The following is a 24,411-nucleotide window of genomic DNA, read 5'->3' as shown; positions in this document are numbered from 1 at the left end:
TGCTGTTGGGGATAAGAGGGAAACAAAATTTCAATACTCTGTATGTCCTTTACATATAGCAGCATTGACAATAAAGTTTACTTGACTTGCTTTATAATCACTAATTTACACCGGTTGCAATCATTAGTGAGGCACTGCATTCTACCACATAGGAAATAAGGCAACATAAAAAGTCATGTTCACGTTTGACCTTTAAATTTGAGATGTGACTTCCTACATTTGGTGTCCATATGATCCTCATTTGTTTTCATGACAAAGCTCATTACCATGTCAGTACAGTGCATCGTCTTGGCATGTATGTACTTTTCACAAACAGTATTTTTCTGTCTCTTTGTGTGTGCAGGCACATACTTGGTAACTTTCCTATTTGCTATTGTGCACCAATGCGTCCAAACTGATACAAAACAAATACTCAGAATCAGTATCAAACTGCTCATCTTGAGTTTTGTCCGCCACATGTCATCGTAAGTGAGGATGTCATCGGGTCTTATTCTGCATTTGCACAGTACCTTGTGTATACTTTGTATATTTCTGCACAAACTGCTCAGCTCTTTTCTTTTTAAAACCATATTATATATATATATTTGCACTGATTAGATGTTCTAATGCTTATCTTTCTTATACACTTTTACTTAATGTTTGTTAAGTACACCAAGTCAAATTCCTGGTATGTGAAAACCTACTTGGCAATAAACTTGATTCTGATTCTCACGCTGAATCTAAATGTATAAGTCTATAAATGTAGTGTATATTGTTTGACTTGGTGTATTTCCTTATGTTGGATATTTAACCTTTCAGTAACTCTGCATTTTACACGGGGTGGCAGTTGAGGAAGAACATAATTATTGTTTGCGTAGTAGACATTACAGTGGAGCTGGCCTGCCTCCATCAACTCGAGGCCTTCCAGTGACCACAGAGGACCGTATAGCAGCTCCAGGGTCAAACTTTTGCTGGAAGAGTCCAGTGTCAAACTACAAACACCTTTTCTGAGGTCCATTGTTGTCCTTAGGATGTACCTGATCAGCCGGCTCCTGACGTAGAGACACCAGTGAGACTTAGCTGGACTGCACAACCCGGTAACCATTCTGGGCTACTCATGTTGCCACAATCTTGTGATCTGGTGCTGGTTTGGGAATTCCTGTGGTTACGCTTACTAACTGAGACAACCCTCCCCTTGTTTTCTGACTAATTGTACAGTGGATCAGATTGCTTTGATAACAGTCACCTCTGAATCACCGTTTAACAGCCTCACAGAGCAGGGTGTCGAACAGATTTTTAGTTCAAGGGCCACATACAACTCTGTTTGATTTCAAGTGGGCCGTACCGGTAAAACATTGCATAACCTAGAAGTGACGACAACCACATTGTGAAAACTTTCGCAAATTAATGAATCATCCATTTACAAAACCAATGAACAGCCTGAATCTTAAGAAAGATATGTGCAATTTCAACAACACGTCTGAGTCTTTCCACGTTCAGTCTACTGAAGTGCCCACGATTAATGAACTATCTATGCGCAATGTTCAACATCTTAAAACATGAACACAGTAAGTGTTCACTGTCTTTCTCAGAGGAATGTGATGTTAGATGAATCAATAATATGTTTTTATTGAAGAACTTTAGTCATTTTTTACCTTTTGCAAAGTCATCCAGTGGGCCGGATTGGACCTTTTGATGTGCTGTGTATTTGACACTTTAGAGGTTTAAGTCGAGAGAAATAATGATGCAAGAGATCAAGGCATCCTTAGCTACAATATAGAGGAGGTGTTCTCAGGTTTATCTCTCTTTCTAAGAAGCTCTTCAGGGCCTGCTACATGTGGCAGAGGAGGCACATAAGCAGCAACTCTCTTTTCATTTCTCACCTCTCCGCATTAGCTCATCGAGCAGGTGCAGACACAAAAGTCTGGGAGAGCTCAATGCTGCTTCATAGTCAGCACAAAGTCCAAGTCTTGGTTTGTATCTGTGCAGCGTTAACCCCAGAGGATATATAAAAGGCTGAGTGTAGACTTAGTTTACGGCTCCACACAAGACTCAAATAGCTTGTTAAATGCTTCTAAGTGGTGTAAATAAATGTTTTCTGTGTGAACGGGGGAAGCCTACTCATGGTGTTGGTTCTATATGACAAGATTAAAAAAAAAAGAAAAGGAGCAGGGGGGGCTGATTCAAAGTTTGGTGTACAGTACAGATAATGTTGACATAGATATCACTGAGGAGCCAGACAGAAACTTACAGCAAAAAATGGGACCAGTTTCCACTCAAGTTTGAACCCACAACAAAAAATTTGACCCATCTGAAACAGGGTGTAACATCTCTACTGTATTTCAGACTAAATAGTTTTTTGTAAAGTTCTCTGATACAGAGAGATTTAAATGACTCAAGCATCTGAAGCAAAACAATCAGAGAGCTAGACTGCTGGAAACTAAACAGCTTTTTAAAAAATAAATCACATTATACATTCTTTTTGAGAAGCATCCACTATTTAAGCACTTATTTTTTTATTGCTTTATACTTTCTTACTTAACTCTTAGTATATAATTCTTACTGTTTAAGTATTTGTTGTATATAACCTATGTAATTTATATTACCTGCCATTAAACACTGAGAAAATTATGTGTATATTAATGTTTTGCCACCATGTAAATATTCACATTTTGGTTGCTTAACTATAATGTCTTTTATTCATGGTGTACAACAACATAAATAAATAGATTACAGTGTTTAGGACTCAAATTTTTGTTATATTTTGTCTTTAAGAAAAGATTAACGATACATTTACCTGCATGTAAACATATGACAACTCCGGAAAACTAGCACCACCTAAAGGCAACTTAAAGATCATGCCCATCACTCTTAACTCTTAACTCTGTGCATCATACAGCTCAGTGATCACTCAGCTTCTTTCCTATTGTTTTGTAGTGTCTACCACTTTAGCTGGTCCCCAGTAATGTGAGTTAACCGGTTTGGCTCTACTAAAGATGATTAATAAGCAATCGTGTAAGGCTCATAAACAAACAACTGAATCCAGTGGAATAATGTCTACAAACTTGATCACTAAATTACAAAATTTCAAATCGTATTTTTATTGGAAAATTATTGAAAACAATGTAAGCATTAAAAACATAGGCATTGGATAGAATATGGCTAGTACTTAAGCTTAAACTGTGTCCTTACAGAGTGCCTTAAATACCAAGCATTGAGATTTCTACATAGGATAGCTAAAAATACATATCACACTTTACTAAATTGACTTTATAAAATGTCACTGTACAATAAAGGTTCAACGAGTGGCAAGTCTATACAAACATACTGTAAAGAAACCATTTAGTAGAACTATCAAGAGAAATTAAAATATAACAAAATAAAATAAATTCACTTTTTGAATATCTGAAGATTACTATTAGCTCCAAAAGGTCTAAACATAATTTGTAAAAATGAATACATCAACAGGGAACACATCAGTTCAAAGTGTTGTTTTAAAGGGTAGACCCAACACAGGCATATCCTGGTCCATAGAGGAACTGCACACATGACTGTGCGCTGTCCTAACCCAATGCCAATCTGTATCATGAAACCTTTAAATGGATTTACGGTGTGAAAATATATTACAAGATGTCTCTATTCTTTCTAATGTGGATTTTGTGCAAAAAAAATGATCTACCAAGAATTTATTGTTAGCAACCCAGGTCATAAACTAGTGTACAGGGAGTCCACATCAGTAACTTCCATGCATGGAAAAAAGAAAATCCCAAGACAAACAAACAGGATCCATACAAAAAAAAAGGAAAAAAAAAAAAGGCAAGATGTAAAATATTTACCAACAGTTAAAAAAATATCAACATGAATAAATTAATTTCCTCTACATTTCTTTACTGCCCCCCCTCATCTACCCTCTTGTCTTTCCAACAAATGGAAAAAAAAACAAAAAACAGGCAAATGTAGAGAAGGCTTCTCTATATTTGAGGCAGAGAGGCCCTTTTATACATCGCTGTGTTTCCTTCACTACTCTAATCAAGAGTCCAGCCCTGCCCGTATGCTCCGTGAGCGACCATGCTATCAGAGCATGAAATACATGTACAACAGTAGTAATTGTTTTACAACAATTAAAAAAAAAAAAAAATGTGATAGCAGACAATCAGGAAGCAAGTGAAGCAAATAAAGTGAAGGCCTGAACTCTGTGACCTGTGAAATCCTCTCAAATCTCGGCTACAGTGGTCTGAGAGCAGGTAGTTAGGTGGTTTCTCATAGCAGGCTTGCGAGGCTGGTGGTCGGGCCGTTCTGGGCTTGGATCTGGACAGGAGGAGGGCCATCAGTCCACTGAAGAAAAAAAAACAACACACACACAGAGAAATATTGTAATCTCAGTACTACAAAACATAAAACACAAAACGACAGACACGCAACAGAACAAGTGTAAATATCTGAATCCGATATGGAAACTTTAAGAACCGGCGCTGATCAGTTTCACGTACACTGATGAGGTTATGCTCGGGGAGGCTGCAGGCGGCGATGTGATCCTGCAGCAGCTGCTGGGAGAAGTTCTGGTGCATCTGGGCCGCTTCATGGGCATCCATTGTGTTCCCGAGGGCCTTGTTCAAGTCTGCAAGCACAAACGCGGTCAAAATAAATCTCCCTTCAGCCACGACGCTTGTTTCTTCAGAACAGAGACTTTGTGTTTTCAATGTGAAAGCTAATTCAAGTATTTCCACTGTTGTTAAACGTGTTAACGAATAAACAAACCCGGGAGCGTGAGGAATGTTTTGCTCAAATAATTATGTACCTTTCAACAGAGCTGAAGACCAGAGCTGAACAGACATGTCAGGGATCTTGCTGGCCAGCTGCATGGCAGGAACAACCATGTTGTTGCTTTCCTAAAAAGAGAAAAGGGGCAACTTTTTTAGACATTGACGACAATATTAGAGTTTTAAAATACGTGCATGCTATCACATCCTACAGAGCAGGATCATTCATGGGCATAAAACATTTGGTTTGGTTTGTCCGCCTCAATTGGTAATGTGTACACACAAAATAATAAATGATGACGATGCACGCATTTGCACTTATTTCAGAAACCTAAACAACTTCAGTGAAATTGATGCCTTAGATTAGTTATTGTAGCAAAAGAAACTCGAGTTTACAGTTGTTGTTAGGCAGAAGCACTTAGACTGTGTTATGTTTTATTGATTCATTCAATAGATTCATATTCTGCAGTATCTCAGTGTTTCTCTGTACTTAGTGGCTTCATGTTCTTTTTACTTTGTCATCTTACGTGACCACAAGACTCGAAGGGTCCACAACCCTCTGTGAAACCCCGTTAAAAGAGTCTCGGGGAGCAGATTCAACATGTTACCTCGCCTCAGCTGTGACGTATAAACACATTGTTTTAGATGATTCAGATCCCCTGAAGTGGCTTCATTCACCGCTGACACTTTTTTATTTGGTCATGCCACAGCAAGTTTAAAAGCTCATCTGGCCTCGGTGTAAATAACAAGATGATTTATGTGCATAACTGTGATCACCAGCAGACACCTCGTTATCCATATAAGGTTAACTGTAGAACAAGAACAAACCAGAAGTGACTTCTCACCTTCATTTAGTTATAAGAGGTTAGACCAAACCGTTCTGTTCTGGTGAACTAATTATTCATCGTTCAACCCAATCCACAGCATAAGACAAATATCTGCTCTTATATGAACATCAGGCACGTTTGTCATGTGTTTAGCCCTTACTCTGTGGTTGCCCAGTACGTAGAAGATGTGGCCCAGCAGAACCAGAGAGCAGGCCGTCAGCCTGTTCAGATCCTCGGCGTTAGACATCTTCAAGGTCTCCCTGAGGAAACGCCTGCAACACAATAATACATATAGACGTATAATTAGGTGCAGGTGCGGGGTGGATCTGTGGGTGCATTTGCATGAAACGAATTAAGATTCATCGTACTTGGCCTCGTTGTAACGTCCTTGAAAGAAGGACAGGAGTCCCCTGATGTAGAAGGCTGCAGCACGGAGGCAATGGGAGCTGAATGGAAAAACAAAGACAATGGTTACATACAGCAAAATGTGAACCTCTTTTAAAAAGACGCACTTCTTTAATTCAATTATGTATATCAATTAATAGAGAGAGGGAAGATAAATATGTATTTATACAGCAACCTGTAAAAAAAATAATAATATCCCTCTTACCTTACTGGGAAGTTATGGTCTGGGTTTATTCTCTCTAGGAGGCTGTACAGCTGAAGAAAAGAATAAAAACAGGAAATCATTTATTTATTTTTTTAACTTTAGTTATTAGTGTCTGGACTCGTTTCCTTGATTTCAAAAATTAGAGTGTGCTTTCATCAAAGATAACTTCAAACCACCAACTGCCTTCCCAGAAGAAGATAATGATCGCTTAAATTTGATTATCAAATTATTGTACTGAGTGAGACAATTGTATAGTCGGATAAAGTAACTCGTCAGCACTCTCTGGTGGACAAAGTATGTCATGACAACGCTTTCTTAAATTGCAATAAACATACACTATATTTGGATTTTCATGCAGCGCTTTGTTGTTATTCTGAGGCCCACACACAAACGCCAAAACCAATACATCCGTGGTAAGACGTTGGATGTATTAAAGAAGTAAACACTACTTTCAGAAGTGCTTCATTCTGTTGTGATTTAAAGATGTGGCCGTTATTTTTTTTTTACTAACCTCCTGGTGTCGGTTTCCTTCCCTTATGTAGACGCTGGCCAGGTTGGTTACGATGTATGTCCACAGCTCCTGGTGTGTGGTGAGCTGAAACATAACAACGTTGGCAGGTTTAGGAAATGAGAGAGGAGAGAGCTGCTGGAGCAGAGAGTAGAAGAAAAAGAAAGGAGAGAGGTTTTTGGTGACGGTACCTGAGGAAAGGCAACAAAATGATTAGGTGCTCACCCGCAAGGCTGTGGTAAACTGTGCCTCCGCGTTATCCATACAGTTCACTGAGATACAGTAGAGACCCTGGGAAAGAAAAAGACCATTATATGTCAATTTATCATCCAAACGACTTGGTTATTTATGAACACTATGTATAATGTATAATACAATGAACGTGTGACAGTTCTCAGGGTGGATTTTTGTGTTTTCATCATTTTAATGTGTGTATTTCAGGCTAGTTTGTGTTGCTATGGATTGTTCTACATTTTTTAAATGTTCAAATTTAGTTTAACAAACATTCAACATACAATATTTAAATACGTTTATTAATATGATGCAATCGTTACAACTACTTTCATGTCATTGTCTAACATCCCACACTTGTTTGTTTTATGATTTACCTACCTGCCGCAATATCTAAAGGAACTCTTTATAGTGTTTGAAACAATAAGGGATATTTTAACAATAAATCTGTGAGTGATGAAACCGAAATTCAAAAGCAATTTCTTTAAAAACCCCAAAGTCCAAGAGAGATGACCACTGAAATGTGTCTCAAACTGATTTTGTTTTCAGCGGACGTCACAGTGAAATACACTTCCTGTGAATTTCTGATCATGTTCTGAAACTTTTGGTGTTTTTTTATGGTTGCAGAAGATGTTTTGATAGGTCACAGGAGGAAACTCAGAGGCATATTAAAGCAACATTTTATTATCAAGTGATTGCCTCTGGCATTCCCACTCTGTGCCCGGTACACTTCTCTCACTATGTAGCTTTGTGCTCGGGGTACAATTTCGTAAGTACGTAACACTTCATGGTACGCAATGTTGCTCTAATATAACCGCATGGAACACATAATGGAACTGAGCAGTCGTTACTGTTATTAAATCCGTCTGTGTTTTTCCGATTTCGACAAGTGAGCAGTCTGTGCTGTACGAGCAGAAAACACAAAAGGTTAAAGAGGGTTTAGGTTGAAAATACTCACTAATAGCGTGTGAAGCTGAGCAGCGTGGTTGGTGAATAGCCGAGGGGACTGTTGGCACAGCTGGCACACCTGCGAGATCTGAAAAGCAGAACAGAGCGTTCACTTTCACAAGCATGAAAATAGATTTTTGTGACACGTTTACAAAGTAATGCTTCTCAAGGCTACTGGACTATCAAGTGCAATATATCAAATACAATAAAACTGAAAGAGATGACCATGGACATTGGAGCAATATACCTCCTGTAATGCAGTGGCCTTGTGGCCCGTGACGAGCCTACACATGATGATGTGCTCCAGTAGAATGACTTGAAAGGTAGAGAGGATGGGGCTGCAGTCCAACACTGAAACGTGGAGATCAAATTGAAAAAAGTGGAACACAAGGCATGTGTTCTTCTTCTTTTTTACAGTTCCACATTATATCGTTCTTTGCAATTAGATAACAACAAATGACAGCAACAAGTTGAGTAACTCACTTTTTAGTTTCTCGAGTTGCATAAGAGCCTTGTCTGTGTACTTCTGGGCTTTCTCCAGATAGCCTGCTTGCATGGAGTGCATGACTGTCACCTAGAAAACAAGAATAAAAAGAGAACACATCGAACACTGTGAAGCAGGTCCTAATAATGTGCATATTAAACTAAAAAAATAATAACAATTGGTTTGCTCCACAGTCAGCGCAGTTACATCATTGGCATTATACAAAACATCTTACAGGCGACGTAAACGAACAATAACTGTATGATACCAAATCTCAGCAACAAGGCCTCGTCTCTTTGTGCTTTCATCTTCTCCTTTCTAAATGCATTACGACTCGGGTGTCATAAATAGGGTTTTGTTACTATTATTTCGAAGTATTATTTTGATATGAATAACGAATTATTTTCAAAGTGCGACGACCACGAAAGACATCCGTCTTCTCCACCGCCGATACGGTCTTTGACACCAAAACAATGTGCAGAGTGAGTGACTAGTGAAAGCACCATGCCAACAAAGTAAGAATAAAAACATATTTGATAGATTTTTTTCATTTCACAAGTTCCAAATACAAGGTTACACACTTAGTAAGAGTTTTCTGAAAACTAGACTGGCACTGTTCCTGTTGTATGGGAAGTACTCGACTACATGACTTGTATTCACTTATGTACTACACTAAATTACACTGGAAACTAGCCTTAGTGCATCATTCAGATTCTGTCGGGGAAACAGATTTCAACATTAAGCTGTAGTTTGTGCTCGCCTAATTTTAGAGTGGTGTCATAAAAGCATTTAGAAGGTGAGAAACCACTTAGACTGCGCTATGACCGCAGCGGAGATGGGATGAAAGCACAGGTGTAGTTGTGGGATATTTACATTTTTAGGGGCAAAGAAAGAGAAGTGGCATTACCAAATAGACGAGGACACACATGTGCTCCTTGGGCAGCCAGTGGAAGAGGTCAGCTGGGTTGCTGGGCAGGATCTCATCATCGTGGAGTGTAGAAATGGTCTGGATGCACTGCTGCAGCTGCTTCAGACACGGCTTCACACTTTTCACCTGGAGACACGGACGTGACAACATAACCCATCTCAGCTTCATGTAGTCTGAGACAACCAGACATGGAAAAGAGGTTTATGAAACAACTGGAAATAATTCTGTCCACCTTTATCTAATACTTCCACCAATGGTTTTCCTACCTGTCCAGCATCTAGGTAGTGTGTGACCTGAAGGACCAGGAAGAAGACCCTCAGGGACTCCTTCTGGATGGGGTTTCCCTGCCAGTTTTCGACAATAGTTCCGCACAGTGTGAGCAGAGGATGCACCTCCCCGAGCTTCCTCTCCATTAACAGCAACTAAAAGATTAAAAACAGAATGAAAACTCGACTGGATTAGTATGACTGTTGCAGGAAAGATTTGTGGGTGGTGTACTGCCTTGAGAACAAATACCATAAACAAACAAAAGCACAACAGATGACTCACCATTCCTTTACTGAGGAGAAACAATGCCCTAAAAAAGAAAAAAAACACAACAAGCGATCTTAATCACCACCAAGTTCTCACGACCAACCAACAATTTATGCCACTGTTGCATTGATACACAAAGGCAGATACGATGTTAAAATGTACACAAAACACGTGAAATGTGTCAGGGGGTGCAGGAATATCAGTGGAGAGGAGCGCATTTGTTGAAAACATTATATAAGAACATTTTAATGAAAATAAACAAAATTATTTACTGTGCAATGGGACCATTGTGAAGTTTTGTCCTTAATTCACGACATAGAATGTAAGAAAAATGTAGTTTTGTTTACAGGTCAAACATACAATTTGCATAATTTAGATTTAAAAAAGGTACATAAATATTTTTTGGGAATGAGCAACAAGAAAGGCTTCGTAGTCCACTTCCCATTATTCGACTTGAGAATAACCACGTATGCACACATGCAAACTTAAGGGAAGTGGATCCTCGTGGGTGTAAATGAAGCACTTATAAATTACTCATACTTGATCTATAAATGTTTTGTTTTCTTACACCCTAGATTAACAGAAATGTTGGATGAAGTCGAAAACATTAAAACCACTTAAACACACAGTCGACAGAGGGAGTTGGTGACATTTACCTGGTATATTCCGACCCAACTACTCGGGCATACTCGGCTCCAACGCCCAGCAAGTCACATGCTGACACCAAGTCTTTCTCCAGAGTATGAAGTTGCTGGAAAGAGAGGAGTACATTCCCGTCGTCACTGGCTGACTCGTACGCTATTTGGACACAAAGTCTGGGGCATAATCCAACTAAAAACATACAAAGTCTAAAGTGTTCGCACCCAGACTAAGTGCCAAGTTTTTTTGTTGTTTTGCTGTCATATCAACTCATACACAGTGTGAAACAATGTCACCCTGTGGGGACACAATCATGCTGTTGTACTAATACATACCGCCAACTGGAACAATAATCTGCAGTGCCAGTATGGTGTTTGTTGGGAAATCTGGATGGCTTTGCGCAGAAGGGGTTTTGCAGAGTCCACCAGATTCTGGAAATTGATTTAAAAAGGTGTCAATAATCAATATCAATGCACATCATAGCCTGCATGCACCAGGACAGACACAGCCTCTAATACACTGGCATATGTAGCTAAGCTAACTTCTACCTCACAATAAAGTAACGTTACATCACATGTAATGTAAAAAAAAAAAAGAAAAGCTTTTACCTGTTGGCAGAAGAGTTCCGACAAAATGCTGGCAGCTTCAAATTTGACATCTTCAAACTGAGGGACTTGTTGAGATATAAACCACTGCAAAAACAAAATAAAGATACAAAATATTAGCGGCGTCATATTGTCGGTGTTTGTCTGTTTTTATCAAGCAATAATAATCCCACACAGCGGCAGACTCCGGGTGGATATTAAACAAGTTGCTAAGCAACATTTTATTTCAGTTTCTTTACAGAGTTTTTCTGAATGAAGAGCTTTTTAAAAGATTTCAGCCGTTGGCCGTTTTCGCCGCCTGTGGCCTACACCCGTCCCCCTTCTCCGCCGCATCCCCGCTCTTTCCTACATCGAACGTCCCCTCACCGCTTTCTCCAGGTGGCTGCGGGCCAGCTCGCTGTTCTTGGTGTGGTGGTAGAGGACCGAGCCTAACTGGAGATGTGTCCGGGCCTCGATCCTCTGCGGAGGCTTAAACTGAAACACCGCCTGTAGACAGTGCACGCAGAGACGGATTTTGGGCGGACTGGAGGTTCGGAAATGTTCTGCGAAGCCGAGAAGGGCGAGGTACCAGCGCTCCGGGGCCTCTACGTTTGACGCCATTTTCCCCGACAACAACAAATTTTTCAGCGCTATGGACAGTCTCCCGGGTTGCCAGGTTCGGTCATGAAGAACCCACAAACAAAGCGTCCAAAAGCCGCCAATCCATCCCTTTTGTTTTTTTTCTTCTTTTTAGTAAAAATGTAATCTTGTATGACTAATAATTGTTACGCGGTTTAAAAAAAAAGGTGTTGTATCAATTAGGATAATTTAATATAAAAAAAGCATATTTATAAATTTTCTTTAAAGGGCTGCAGCTATTTTATTGAATCAGAATCAGAAACAGAAATACTTTAATAATCCCAAATTATTTTTGTTACAATACTCCAGTTTAAGTTAACCAAGCATAGCACATTACGAATAAAATATAATATATCATTATTATATATTATATATATATATATATATATATATATATATATATATATTATATATATATATATGTGTGTGTGTATAAAGGTTTATACAAGAACAAAATAACGTTAATAAAGTGCAACAATGCAAAGGTAATTGTCCGTGTATGTGTCAGATTACCGACGGGGTGTATATGACTGACTGAGGGAGGCATTATAGAGATTAATGTGATGCTTTAAGTACGTTTGAGACATTGTACTCCTACTTTATAGTATGTTATCTTCAGTTTCTTTTTTGTATGTCTAAAGTGTAAATTTAACAAAAGCAAAATGGGGAAATATACAGTATGTATTAGTATAGATAGATAGATAGATAGATAGATAGATAGATAGATAGATAGATAGATAGATAGATAGATAGATAGATAGATTACTTTATTAATCCCTGAAGGGAAATTAGGTCATCATAGCAGTCCAGTATATTTGAAAATATTAAAAATACAATAGAATAAAATACTGAGGTAGAAAAAAATAAAACACAGAATGGGATAAGGACACTTAAAAAATATTATTTTATTATATCTATATATAGGAATTAGGCTTTACATAGAAAACATACAGTACACTCAATAGATGAATTTTAACTAACCACATGGAGTACTTTGAGTCACCCACTACTTTAAAAGTATTTCTTAAAGGTTAAAGTCAGTTATTTAGCACTGTAAAAGGGGTCATTCTTGAATGATTTGACTTTACTTGATAAGCTCAATCATAAAATTGTTTTATTTATTTTCTTTTAATTGAATTGTGGTTGCTGTGTGTGTCGAAACTTCTCTAAAATGACGATGTTCTGTGTATGATCACTGTTTTGTTTTGTTTTTTACATAAGAGCAAACCTGGCAACCCAATGTTGCGCATAACCTCGCGAGATTTCATCCAAATAACGTAACTCGCTCATGGGTATTGTAGTCCTAAATACTAGGATATGTTGTCCCAGATTCTTTAAGACCTTGAAAAGCCCCAAACAATCTTGTGCGCATAAACAGTCAGCGACAGAAATTTCCTCACAGGCGTCGCCTATAAATAGACAACACAGACTCTCAGCTGCAGCTTTGACACCTGTCCTTAAAAATCATCCTCAGAAACGTCAGCGACGTGAAAAGACGTGGAGACACCTCGCAGCGTGTGTTGCAAGTTATAAAGAGGGACTGACCAGCCTCCAGCGAGCAAACAAGAAATGTGTGCAAGAATCTGCAGGGCAGGCTGGTGACTCATATAGCACATCGAAGACTTGTAAACACGGGGGGTCATTTCAAAACACAAGCCAAGGTAACAAGATTTAATCAATGAACATCCAGATTGAAATGCAATAACTATGCAAATGCATGTTTTTTTAATTAATAGTCTAACTATGTTTCGCAGTTTATTCATCTGAGGTGTGGTCTTTAAGTTACTGCGTGCACACATTACTTTTAGGAAGTGCGCCAGGTTGATGGTTCATGCTCGATATAAAAGGCGTATTTGGTTATGTGCTGCAAAATATCGACGGATTGAACAACAGAGCATTTGTAATGCAATACCCTGTTTACAAGACAGGCTGTTTGGGCGTGCGTGTAATCACGTACACTCGCGTTGTGATTTAAGTCAGTGCGACACGGCGGATTGTTGTTGTTGTTGTTTTGTTACATAAAGTGCCCGCTTCATATATTCCTCTGCAGCGGATCGTCCTGGATGAGTAACTGAGTGTCTGGACAGCCTTGGTAATCTGTGAAGGGCACACATGGCCCATGTTAACGACCATCAGAGCCGTCTGCCAGTGGCTCAGGCCACTGTGCTGGCTCTGCCACCCCCCAACCAAGCAAAGGTGAGTGTTGTTCTCTCTTATAACTCATTCACACGTTCTGTTAAACCAGTAAATGTTTCACTTGTTATTGCATATCATCAGTTAGAATATAGGGTTGTTGTTGTCATGTTGGAAATGGAGGGCAAAAAGTGGGCATGGACCAGAGAGTAATAAAAACCTCTTCCTGTTTTTTGTTGTTTTTAGGCCTGCATGTGCATTTAAAAAGAATAATAACCAAACATAATTTCCCTTTTTAAAGGCAACATTTGTGTAATAATTTGCCCCATGAGCCGTTATTTCCTCACAGTCAGCGTTGTGTGGTTGTTGTTGTTGTTGTGACATAGAGGCTTCCTGGTATGATAAATACTTTTTCAAGGACATGCCTCTACTGGTACAGAGCTGTAAATAGTAGGCAAGTACCAGCTGGTCTTAATACATAAAGTAATACAATATGTGGTATAGATTAGAATGAGGAGAATCATGACAGGTGTTTAATGTAGTATGGCAGGGTTAGGGTTTGTCAATATACAAGTCAATACATTGACATTACAACATTGAAGTAATGGATTCAAAGTTTTACTTAAGTAACAGGAAAAAGTATTGGCATCAAACATGCTTAAAAATACTCATTATGCAGGTCCTTTATATTTATATGTATATTATCTATCTTGCATTATAATAATTTCTGCATCAATTTGTACGTCATTTTAAAGGTTAAAGGTAAAGGTTGAGCTATTTTGAACTAATACATATACTTTATCTGCTAGGTAGCTTGTGAATTTTTTTGATTATATTTTGTATTATATTAGTCTAAACATTTAATATCACTTGTAATTAAAAATAACTAAATTTAGTAGAGTAAAAGCACAATATTTATCTCTGAAATGTAATGGAGTAGAAGTATAAAGTAGTGGAAAAATGGAAATACTCAAATAAAGTACATTAACAACTGTACTTAGAGTAAATGTACTTAGTGTCTCCCCACCACAATATATGTGGCTTAGTAGGTATGTTTATTGATTATGTTATAAGCTGTAATAGTTAATCAAAAACTTTAGTTATTATGTAAATGAGGGGAGTACAGAACCAGATCTTCCCTCGCCCGCTTGAAGTTGTGAAACATGTTTGCTATTCGTGCCAAATGCCTTCTTATCAGTTAATGGGATTGTTTATTGGGTTCAACTGTCCCTTCCTGCTGAATGAGAGCTTGTGTGTACATACACAAACAAACGGCTTTACTTCAGTGAAGCTCGGCCGGTGTTATCTCGGGTGATTCTGAACAGTTGTGTCACTATGTCTAATCCACGTGCAGATTTACTGCACTGTTGCAATAACTTTGCTGAGAGATAGATACAGGAGTGTTTGTTCTGATAATGATATGACGTTTGTGGCGATCAAACTTCAACATAACAACAGATACATTATTCAACATTCTTTCTCTGTCCACTTGTTAAAAAGTAATCCAGTGTCAGGCTGTGATGATATCTTCGTGGTCAGTTTGTACCGGCGTCACATGTAGAAATGTCTTCTGAACGTGTCGATGTATCCAAACAGGACTTGAGGCCCAGATGGAACGTACTGGACTCCCTGTTGTGTGGAGCATTTGCTGGAGCTGTTGCCAAAACAGTTATTGCACCTCTGGATCGGACTAAGATCATTTTCCAAGGCAAGAACAACACACCACCAAAAGATTACTTTCCAAATATGTTTTTATTTGTTTGTTTGTACCAGAATAATCTCTGACTGTTTAAACAGTTCTAAACTAATTACTAATCCTCTTAGTAGATGTTTAGCGTGCATGAGAGTGTGTGTTGTTTAACCCTGACATTGGTGTCTCTTGTTGTTCCACAGTGTCGTCAAAGAGATTCTCAGCTAAGGTGAGTACAGAACATTAATATCTTAGTCAGTCATTGATGTATTCAGTATTTGATTCATTATAAATGAGTATAAATACAACTGGCAGTCACAGCGATTGTCATCAACAAAGAAACAAGAAATATTGCTTCTACAAACAATAATTCATTTTAAGAAACTACTAACATTAGGGATGTATCATTTTCATTTTTACCTATCAAACAATTAAAGATAATACATTTATTAATATATGTATCCAGTGGATTTCTGCTCTAGTATTGATTTACTTCACAATCACATATTAAGATTATCATGCTGCCCCTAACCTAACACATTCACTACCCTCAGGAGGCCTTCAGGCTCATCTACTGCACTTACATGAAGGATGGGCTGCTCAGTCTGTGGAGGGGCAACTCTGCCACCATGGTGAGGGTCATGCCATATGCTGCGATCCAGTTCTTTTCACATGAACAGTACAAAACACACCTGGGAGGATACTACGGCTACCAGGGAAAGTAAGTTCGGTATTTGTCTTAATTCTTTCAATAGCAGTGATTATATTTACTTATGTATTATGTAAATAAAATATGTGTAGCCACGCTAAGGCTCTAGCGGTTGGCAGTGTCCATTGGTCCACACTTGGGTAACAGAAAGCACTATCGCCCCTGTAAATGTTTTAATTTAATTTGTCCAGTACTTTGGTTTTTGACCAAATACCTTCAAAACAACCTCAGCTGTAGACTATCTTCTGTTTAGTGCTACTCACCAAATGTTATCTTGCTATCACACTAAACTAAGATGGAGAATCTGGTTTGAGGCTCCAGTGTTGATGTAGACTCTTATTCGTGTATTTTAATCAGAATATTGTGTTGTTTGTTTCAGAGCTCTGCCTCCTCTCCCACGCTTCCTGGCTGGTTCGCTGGCCGGCACCACAGCTGCTATGCTTACTTACCCTTTGGACATGGTGCGAGCCAGGATGGCGGTCACAGCCAGAGAAATGTAAGCATCTGTTACTGTGTACCAAGGGTTGTGGCTCTTGTACAAACCTTTAGTACCATTGTTGTACAATATAACAGTTATACAATACCACATACAATGGTAAATCCATTTTGTTCTTTTAATCGGACAGGTACAGCAACATCATGCATGTCTTTGTGCGGATCTCCCAAGAGGAAGGTGTGAAGACCCTTTACAGAGGCTTCACTCCCACTATCCTGGGTGTCATCCCTTATGCCGGGATCACATTTTTCACATACGAGACCCTCAAGAAGCTGCACTCAGGTACTGCTCACTTTCTTTTCTTTTAACGTCTGCGATCAGTTCAGCTCAATAAAATTTTAGATATTTAGCTGAATAGAAGATGTCATTCAGACGATGAACTCTTTCTTTGTTTCTTTGTCTCGCTCCAGAAAAAACAAAGCGATCCCAACCGTACCCCTACGAGCGCTTGGCTTTTGGTGCCTGCGCAGGCCTCATCGGACAGTCCGCCTCGTACCCTCTGGACGTGGTACGTCGGCGCATGCAGACAGCCGGCGTTACCGGCTCATCGTACGTTACAATTCTCGGGACCATGCGTGAGATCGTAACACACGAGGGAGTCGTACGTGGACTGTACAAAGGCCTAAGCATGAACTGGGTGAAAGGGCCTGTCGCAGTGGGGATTAGCCTCACCACATTTGACATCACACACAGCCTACTGCTCAAACTGCATCAGATGAACTACTCCACCCACTGAATCGTCTGGGACTGACGAGTGGGACAAAGCACAGATGATTCTGATGTTAGGGAGGCGGTCGACTTTGTCATATGGCAATAATAAGTCTCGGCACTCTGGTCAGTGCATGATTGTCTCCTGTTCCCTTTAGACAGGATGTCAGAGGAGTGAGTGGACATGAGATCTCTTGCACGCAAAGAAACACAGTATCTCATAATTTGGTAAAGCACAGGATTTGACTGTCGGAGAGAGGAGACGAGGAACAGGTGTCTTAAAAATGTCGTTCGCACAATCGCAACTTTGTTTTGAAATCGCAGCACCGTTAGGGCAGCTCAAGTGATTAAAGGTGGATAAAGATTTGTGTTGTTTTCGACAGATGGATACGGAAGACTTTGTTTGTGTTGTGAATATGATAATGCTTGCACTTTATGAAACCTACAATGTTCTTTCAAATTAATCCTCTATTAACAGAGAGAGTACTTTTTAATCAGTTTTATAGCTTTTAATTTAGGGGGGGGTGGGATTTTCATTTTTCTTTTTAATCACATTGCTCTTGTCTCTCCTTTTTTGATTATTTCAAGATGCTTGCTGATGCAATTTTATGATTTATAACGGGAGGGTGATTATGCACTATGTGTTTTTTATTTTTATTTTCAATTTTACGATGGTGCCAATGTGGATTGATTGGAAACAGGAGGGTGATCATGTCAGCAGGACTGCACAGTTTCACTGTCCATCCAGCACTGAGGAGGTGTGATGCGGTATTAGAATAAGCGAAGCCTAATCAAATATGAGAAATAAATATATAAATATATACTACAAATTTTGGTTCACGTGAATATTAAGATTTCGTTTTTTTGTTTTTTTTACTGTGCTCATATTGTTGTACAGATTCTGTCAGTGCTTTAATGATTGTAAGGCATGGTTTACCTGAACATTTTAAATATGCCAAAGCGCTAAACTAAAAGTCATAACTTTCATTTGAATGAAAAGCTATTATACTTTCACAATTAAGGTACATTTTAAAGCTACAGTCTTTCCAAAGATGTCAATTTAAAGTTGATTCAAGTTAAACCAACCATAATACAATAAAGTGTTCATCCACAAACCCTGAGCAATGAGTCCTTTTGTCCACTTGAGGGGGCCATGTGATAAGCAAAGCTAATCAGCCACACGAAAGACCGCTCTTAATTTGGACACTTGAACTGGAATGGTTATAATAGGTTTTTACTGGCCGCACAAAGATCTTCAATTTTTAATAGTAAGATCACTGACTTTAAAAAAATGTTTTAATCATTTTTCAGAAATAAGAAGTTCCTCTACGTTACATTTTCAAGATATAATGACGTGTTGTTTCACTGTTTTATACCAGCTTCCCTCAAAGACTGTGACATTTTGAACTTAGAATATGAATAAATGATGTTCTCCAATATCTCATATATGATCATGTAAAATTACAGTGAACATACCGCATCAGTTTGATTAATCATATCTGACCCACGTGTGTGTGTGTGTGTGTGTGTGTGTGTGTGTGTGTGTGTGTGTGTGTGTGTGAGACCACCTGTCCCTTCACTTTCAGTAGATGGCAGCATTGAGTGGCTGTTCTTCTCTGTGCACCCTGAACCATTATGGAGGTTAGTTAGGATCTGATCACCTCGTGGCCTGAACTTGACCTGCCCTCTGCTCACTGAGACAACTTTAATTGTTCTTTTACTTTAAAAAAAAAAACATTCTGTTTAAAAAATTCTTCCACAAATACTTCTTTTTTTTTTACATTGTTAATGTTACACAGCAAAATGATGTAAAACGGAGTTATTTTAATTCATACTTCAAAACCCTAGAAAGGCTAAATGTTCACTGAAACATTGTATAAATAATTGATGCATTGTTTCCCACGTTTTTATTCACAGACGTTATGATGTCAAAATTATGGTGATAGTGCAATTGCTAGAGAATCAGAATCATTGAAATTTGCCAGAAAACAAAACTCGTGCCGTATCTTTGCATTATATTTATTTATTATCTTTGTATTATTTATGTGAACGCACAAAGCAGCTGCTTTAAGAATTAAAAAAAGAAAAAAAATAGATACACAGTCAACAAAAATAACCAGAAATTAGGAGCAATTCTAGATGAACATGAAAAAAAGAAAATTTACTTTTCACACCACATTTATTGAAAATCTTAATCACACACGTTACACATTAAATATTTTTTTACACTTCCATCAAATATATAAAACAAGACAAAGGTGGCCACACACATCCACCCAGACCCTTATATCAAAAATTGTTTATTTCTGATAACACATTGCTTTAGACTGTACAATATTATTTAAAACATTTGAAATATTTTTTGTCTTTTATTAGTGCCATCTTGATTACTGTTTCAAATATTAAAAAACGGTATGCTGCATTCAAAGGTAGTCATTTTCTGGCGTGCTCATCCTGTTTTGCTGCACTGGTTACTGCGCATGAGCCGTGACTAAATCTGAATAGTAGGTGAGTGTGTGCCCGGTCCGTTGCGTTGGTGATAGCATCATTCACCACCTGAAACCGCTTTCTTTTCTTTACCAGCTGCGTCTCTTCTTCTTTAACCAGAGTAGTGTCGTCTCCTGAACTTCACGTCCGAGCAGCTGGATGGAGGGATTCCATCTGTCCACCCCTCCATCCCTCCATCTCTCATCCTTTCCTGCCTATATGACCTTGACTGTGAATTATGGGATATCCTGCCACCCCACAGTGTGCAGCCACCCAGCCTGGTATTGCAACAATCGAAACAATACCACTGGGTGGATAACATGGTCGGAGGGTGGGTGCCTGAGAGAAGCAGGGGGGAGGCGGAGGAGGAGGAGGGGTGGAAAGATGCTTCTTGAAGGCGCCGTTGCCATAGGTAACCTGGATCTGTGCCAGGAGAGGGGAGTGAACCATTTGCATGTATTCAAATCTCGCATGAATAATTCACTTTGAAGCCCCCGCTGGTGCACTGGCAGACAATAGCTGTTTCCACACATACACACTCGCACTTAAATGCACAGTATATGGGCAAAAATGCACACGAATGCAGCTTTCCTCGCACCCACAAACCCAGCCTGATCCTGTGTGAGAAAGGTGAGGAGGTTATACTGGGAGGCACACAGGGATAAAGCCTTTCTCAGAACTAAATCAGATTCGGATGCGGTGAGACGGTGGCTGCGGCTGTAATATCATTTTGCATGTATTCCAGAGCCATTGTGCTCTGTTTAGGCGAGGCCTGTGCATAACCGGGCATAGGTGCTGTTTGACTTTGAGCTTATACTGTGGATGTCACACCAGAGAAGGCTAAAGAGAGAATGTATAGTAAACACATGCATATACCCACACATGTTCACACCCCTGTGGTGCCCTGCAAAAGCCACACTGGCTGGGATCCAGTTGCAGCCACTTTGAAGGTCAGCTCAGTGTTAGCTTCTCAAGCACCTGGCTCCACCGTATCTTTCATAAATTCACCGCCATTAAAACGCCTTGAGAGACATTTTGTCCAACATAAACGGGCCTGTAAACGTTTACCCGTAAACTTGCCTTAAAAAAGCCAAGAAACGAGTGAAAAAATACCTAATCATGGTGCCGTGGCTATAAAACTCAGTCAAGAACAGCTATAATCCCCCCATGCATGCATGATGATATTTACAAGTGCTATTGGAACGTCATCCTCTCCCACCGCTCAACCTCGGAGCTCCCTCTCCCCATAGCTCAGTCTTGTTAATTTTATAAGATCCAGCATATTGCCACTTATCGGCTGGCAGCGTTGTAAAAGCTCTGGGGTCAGTGCATTACTGAGCTGCTCCACTCTTCCATTAGAGGGAGTGTTCAGGCTGCGTTGGCCTTCACTCAATCAAATACAGGCTCCAAACGGCTGCTCCAAGTGCAGATGAGGGGGCACAAACACACACACACACACACACACACACACACTTTCACACATACACAAACACAAATGAAGACTCCTTCAATCCCTGGTTGTGAAACTATAGTACGCATAAATCTGAGCACATAAATCCAGGCACCTACACACACTCGCACACAGTATGCGCTTGTCCTTACTGTTTCGAGCCCGCAGGGGGGTAACACGTTCATTTGCATGGAGTGTTTGCATTTAAAGAGAATAAATGTATAGGTGTGTGTGCTTGTACTGCAGCTGACATTTTCACCACTTGGCATTTGAACAGATTCAACACTAAATGAGATGTAGCTTCCCCCCCCCCCCCCAACGATCTCTGGATCAGGTGAAACAGATGAGAGGTGAGGCGTTGGTACCTAGCAGCAAGCAGAAATAAGAACCAGGGAGGGAAGATGATTTAATAGAGATGCCAGAATAGAAATTTAAATAGAATTTGTGTTTGTGTGGAGCAAAATAATTTTTTGCAATCAGTCTGGAAATGAGGTCAATTTTCCGCCACTGTCCGTCAAGGTAGTGTCAAGGTCATAGGAAGTTAAGATGAGTGTTAATGTGAGTTATGCTGCATTCCTTTTTTCATAACTAGGATGTTGTAATTAAGATGCGGTAGTAGGAATATGTATCTGAGTGTAGTTTCCTTTTTTAAAGGCTTTTCTGTTGTCTGAATACTGCTGCGATGCAGGGCTTCAATTCAGCACCAGAAAAAGACAATTTTCCGTGAGAGGTGTTAATTCATGTGACTTTATATTTAAAATATAACATGTTTAATGTGTAACGTGTCTAAAATATACCCTGTCGCGAATGGAAACTTCAAGATAACAGCGTTATTCATAAATCTTCATGCCAGCGATCACATTTTGTGAGTGATTCTCATTTTCTGTTTTTTACCATTGAATTCCATTTCCATTGTTACTCCATGTAACTTCAAATATTTGCAGAGCGAGCTCATATAAAGAAAAGGGGCACCCTACCCAGGCCTCAGTGAGTGTGTATGTGTGTGTGTGTGCCCATTTATAAACACGTATGTATTTGTTGTGCAAGAGTAAAGGCTTGGGGGAGTGGGTGGGTGGATGGTGGGTGGACGGACGAAGGAGAAGGCTCTGACAGACTTTGCATGAGAATGGCCGGGGTCCTGTGAACCTTCTGCTCCCTGTGTCCACATTCAATGGCATCGCTGCAGTTAGCATGACAAACTAGGCTCCAAGTTCTCTGACTTTTTTTTTTTTTTTTTTAAAGCAGCCTACCCTCCCCCCTCCTCCCGTCTCATTCCGTCGACCCCACCCATCCATATCCTTGACTCCGCCATAACCCCCTTTTGGCAAACCCCTTTTTACCCTCAACTTGCTCCTCTGTGTGGACTGTGGGCTGAGCCTACAGATTTTATGAGGTGTCTGGGGAGGCTACCAAGTTCAGGGGAGCCAGGGAGGTAACCCCTGCAACCCACACATAGATAGACACACGTTTTTTTATTCCCTCAAACCTAAAAAAAAAAAATCCAAATCTAAACTACGCACAATTTGTAAACCTGCAGGTTTCATCCATAATCTTTTGAGGCAGTATTTTGCAATATTTAGTCCCTTACACTCAAACACAGCATCAGCACGCTCCCAAAGTCAGCCTTTTCATCACACATGAATGTGAGAACAGTCAGTGTGGTCTGAAATTAGAACGCTTACATAAGAATTTAATTTTGTATGTGTGCATGCTGGGATGGCACATCAGTGGGCCGCAGCTGAACTCTCTGAACTCGTACACTTTGGATGCTCAAACAAAAAAAGGAAAAACATTATTTACTGATTGCTTCCACTCAAAAAAACCCCACCTGATTCTACTCTGTTCTATTGTTTTACAGACTGTCGTACTGTGTTCATTATGCCTGCTTGTAAAAATCAGCCGTTTAAGCTTATTGTGTTAATGAACTCATAGTGAGTCATCATCACCGTAGCGTAAGTACAAAATAAATAGATACAATTAACACTGGACTGTTTTATGTGAACTGATGCTTTATAGTACGGTGGGTGTAATGGACTCTTGTTAATCAGAGTTGTATATTATAATAAGTTCTTGCAGTGTTTGTGTAACACACCCACCGAGGGCCGTGAATACACTCCAACATTAATGTGTTCTTTCTGCATTATCACAGACAATTAAGACACTATTCAATTTAGAAAATTACACTGTACTGTATTTTGGAGAATATTACAGTAATGTCATTTTTGATTTTAATGTTTAAAGATGCAATAATATTCAACAGCTGTAGAAATTAAAATATATATATATAATTTCTGATCCAGAAATAAAAAAGAATTTGATGGAACACATAAAATCACCGTAAAAATTTAGGACTAGTTATTAAAGCTAATGTGACTGCAATTTGAGCTCACTGTTTATTAAATCATTCAGTGCGTTTAGATGTTTCTGTATAATTAATTCAACCTCTTTTCCTCTGTGAATCTTTCTGTGCTGTTTATTTGCCTCATAGGCAAATTTTCAGAGAACACGCATATAAAAAAGAAAATCATGCTTAAAAAAAAACATAAAAAACAAAGGCCTGCATTTATTACAGCCAAATATTTGGACGTGTTTTATTCTTCACATCACAGAAATAACATGATATAAATGACTTCAGTTTCGGTCATGTAAAATAAAGAATCCGATCACTTTAAAAGGAGTCGTTGTTGTTTTATTGCAGCCTGTTTATTCCAACACATTTATCTCGTCGAGGAAAAACAAATAATAAATGACATCATATTATTTCCATTTCCAATTAAGCTTTATTGTGACACCCTGACTCCTTAATCAGAGTTTACATGCAGCAAAAGAATACACACTCCTGCCTATAAATTCTCTTATTTGTTTTTTTTTTTTTACAGCTGCTGAGCTTTGTGCAGCTCTGTCCTGCTGTTAAAGGCCTTTGTGTCGTTAAAGGACCAGTGTGTTAGAGACTCTGCATCCACAAACAAACAGCGGAGCAATTAGCAGACAATTAGTTGACCCCTGAGGGTTTGTTAAGGTAAACAATGGGCTGCTTTTACAACTCAGAGAGCTGTTGCAAATCATT

At 39.2% G+C, this 24,411-nt stretch overlaps 2 protein-coding genes across 2 annotated transcripts; one reads left to right on the top strand and one right to left on the bottom strand.

Annotated features, from left to right (window-relative positions):
• Positions 1 to 3,061: 3,061 nt before the first annotated feature.
• On the bottom strand, positions 3,062 to 11,717 carry LOC104918759 (MAU2 chromatid cohesion factor homolog). The gene is made up of 18 exons (XM_027290514.1): positions 11,420 to 11,717; positions 11,057 to 11,140; positions 10,784 to 10,879; positions 10,466 to 10,560; positions 9,825 to 9,852; positions 9,542 to 9,697; positions 9,255 to 9,401; positions 8,347 to 8,437; positions 8,111 to 8,214; positions 7,874 to 7,951; positions 6,910 to 6,975; positions 6,688 to 6,771; positions 6,177 to 6,226; positions 5,935 to 6,012; positions 5,727 to 5,838; positions 4,778 to 4,868; positions 4,470 to 4,597; positions 3,062 to 4,314 (listed from the first exon to the last, which is right to left on the bottom strand). Exons 1-18 carry the CDS (start codon positions 11,651 to 11,653, stop codon positions 4,240 to 4,242), a joined length of 1,797 nt encoding a protein of 598 aa, XP_027146315.1. The 5' UTR covers positions 11,654 to 11,717; the 3' UTR covers positions 3,062 to 4,239.
• Positions 11,718 to 12,995: 1,278 nt separating this feature from the next.
• On the top strand, positions 12,996 to 18,041 carry LOC104918760 (mitochondrial coenzyme A transporter SLC25A42). Its single transcript, XM_010730610.3, has 8 exons — positions 12,996 to 13,332; positions 13,722 to 13,867; positions 15,401 to 15,512; positions 15,698 to 15,723; positions 16,049 to 16,215; positions 16,583 to 16,699; positions 16,830 to 16,981; positions 17,110 to 18,041. Exons 2-8 carry the CDS (start codon positions 13,784 to 13,786, stop codon positions 17,433 to 17,435), a joined length of 984 nt encoding a protein of 327 aa, XP_010728912.1. The 5' UTR covers positions 12,996 to 13,332; positions 13,722 to 13,783; the 3' UTR covers positions 17,436 to 18,041.
• The last annotated feature ends 6,370 nt before the right edge of the window (positions 18,042 to 24,411 follow it).

The sequence above is a fragment of the Larimichthys crocea genome, chromosome XVII (assembly GCF_000972845.2).
Source record: "Larimichthys crocea isolate SSNF chromosome XVII, L_crocea_2.0, whole genome shotgun sequence".
Lineage (NCBI taxonomy): Eukaryota > Metazoa > Chordata > Actinopteri > Sciaenidae > Larimichthys > Larimichthys crocea.
Note: the sequence above shows the minus strand (reverse complement) of the source record. Positions and strands in the feature narration are given on the sequence as shown.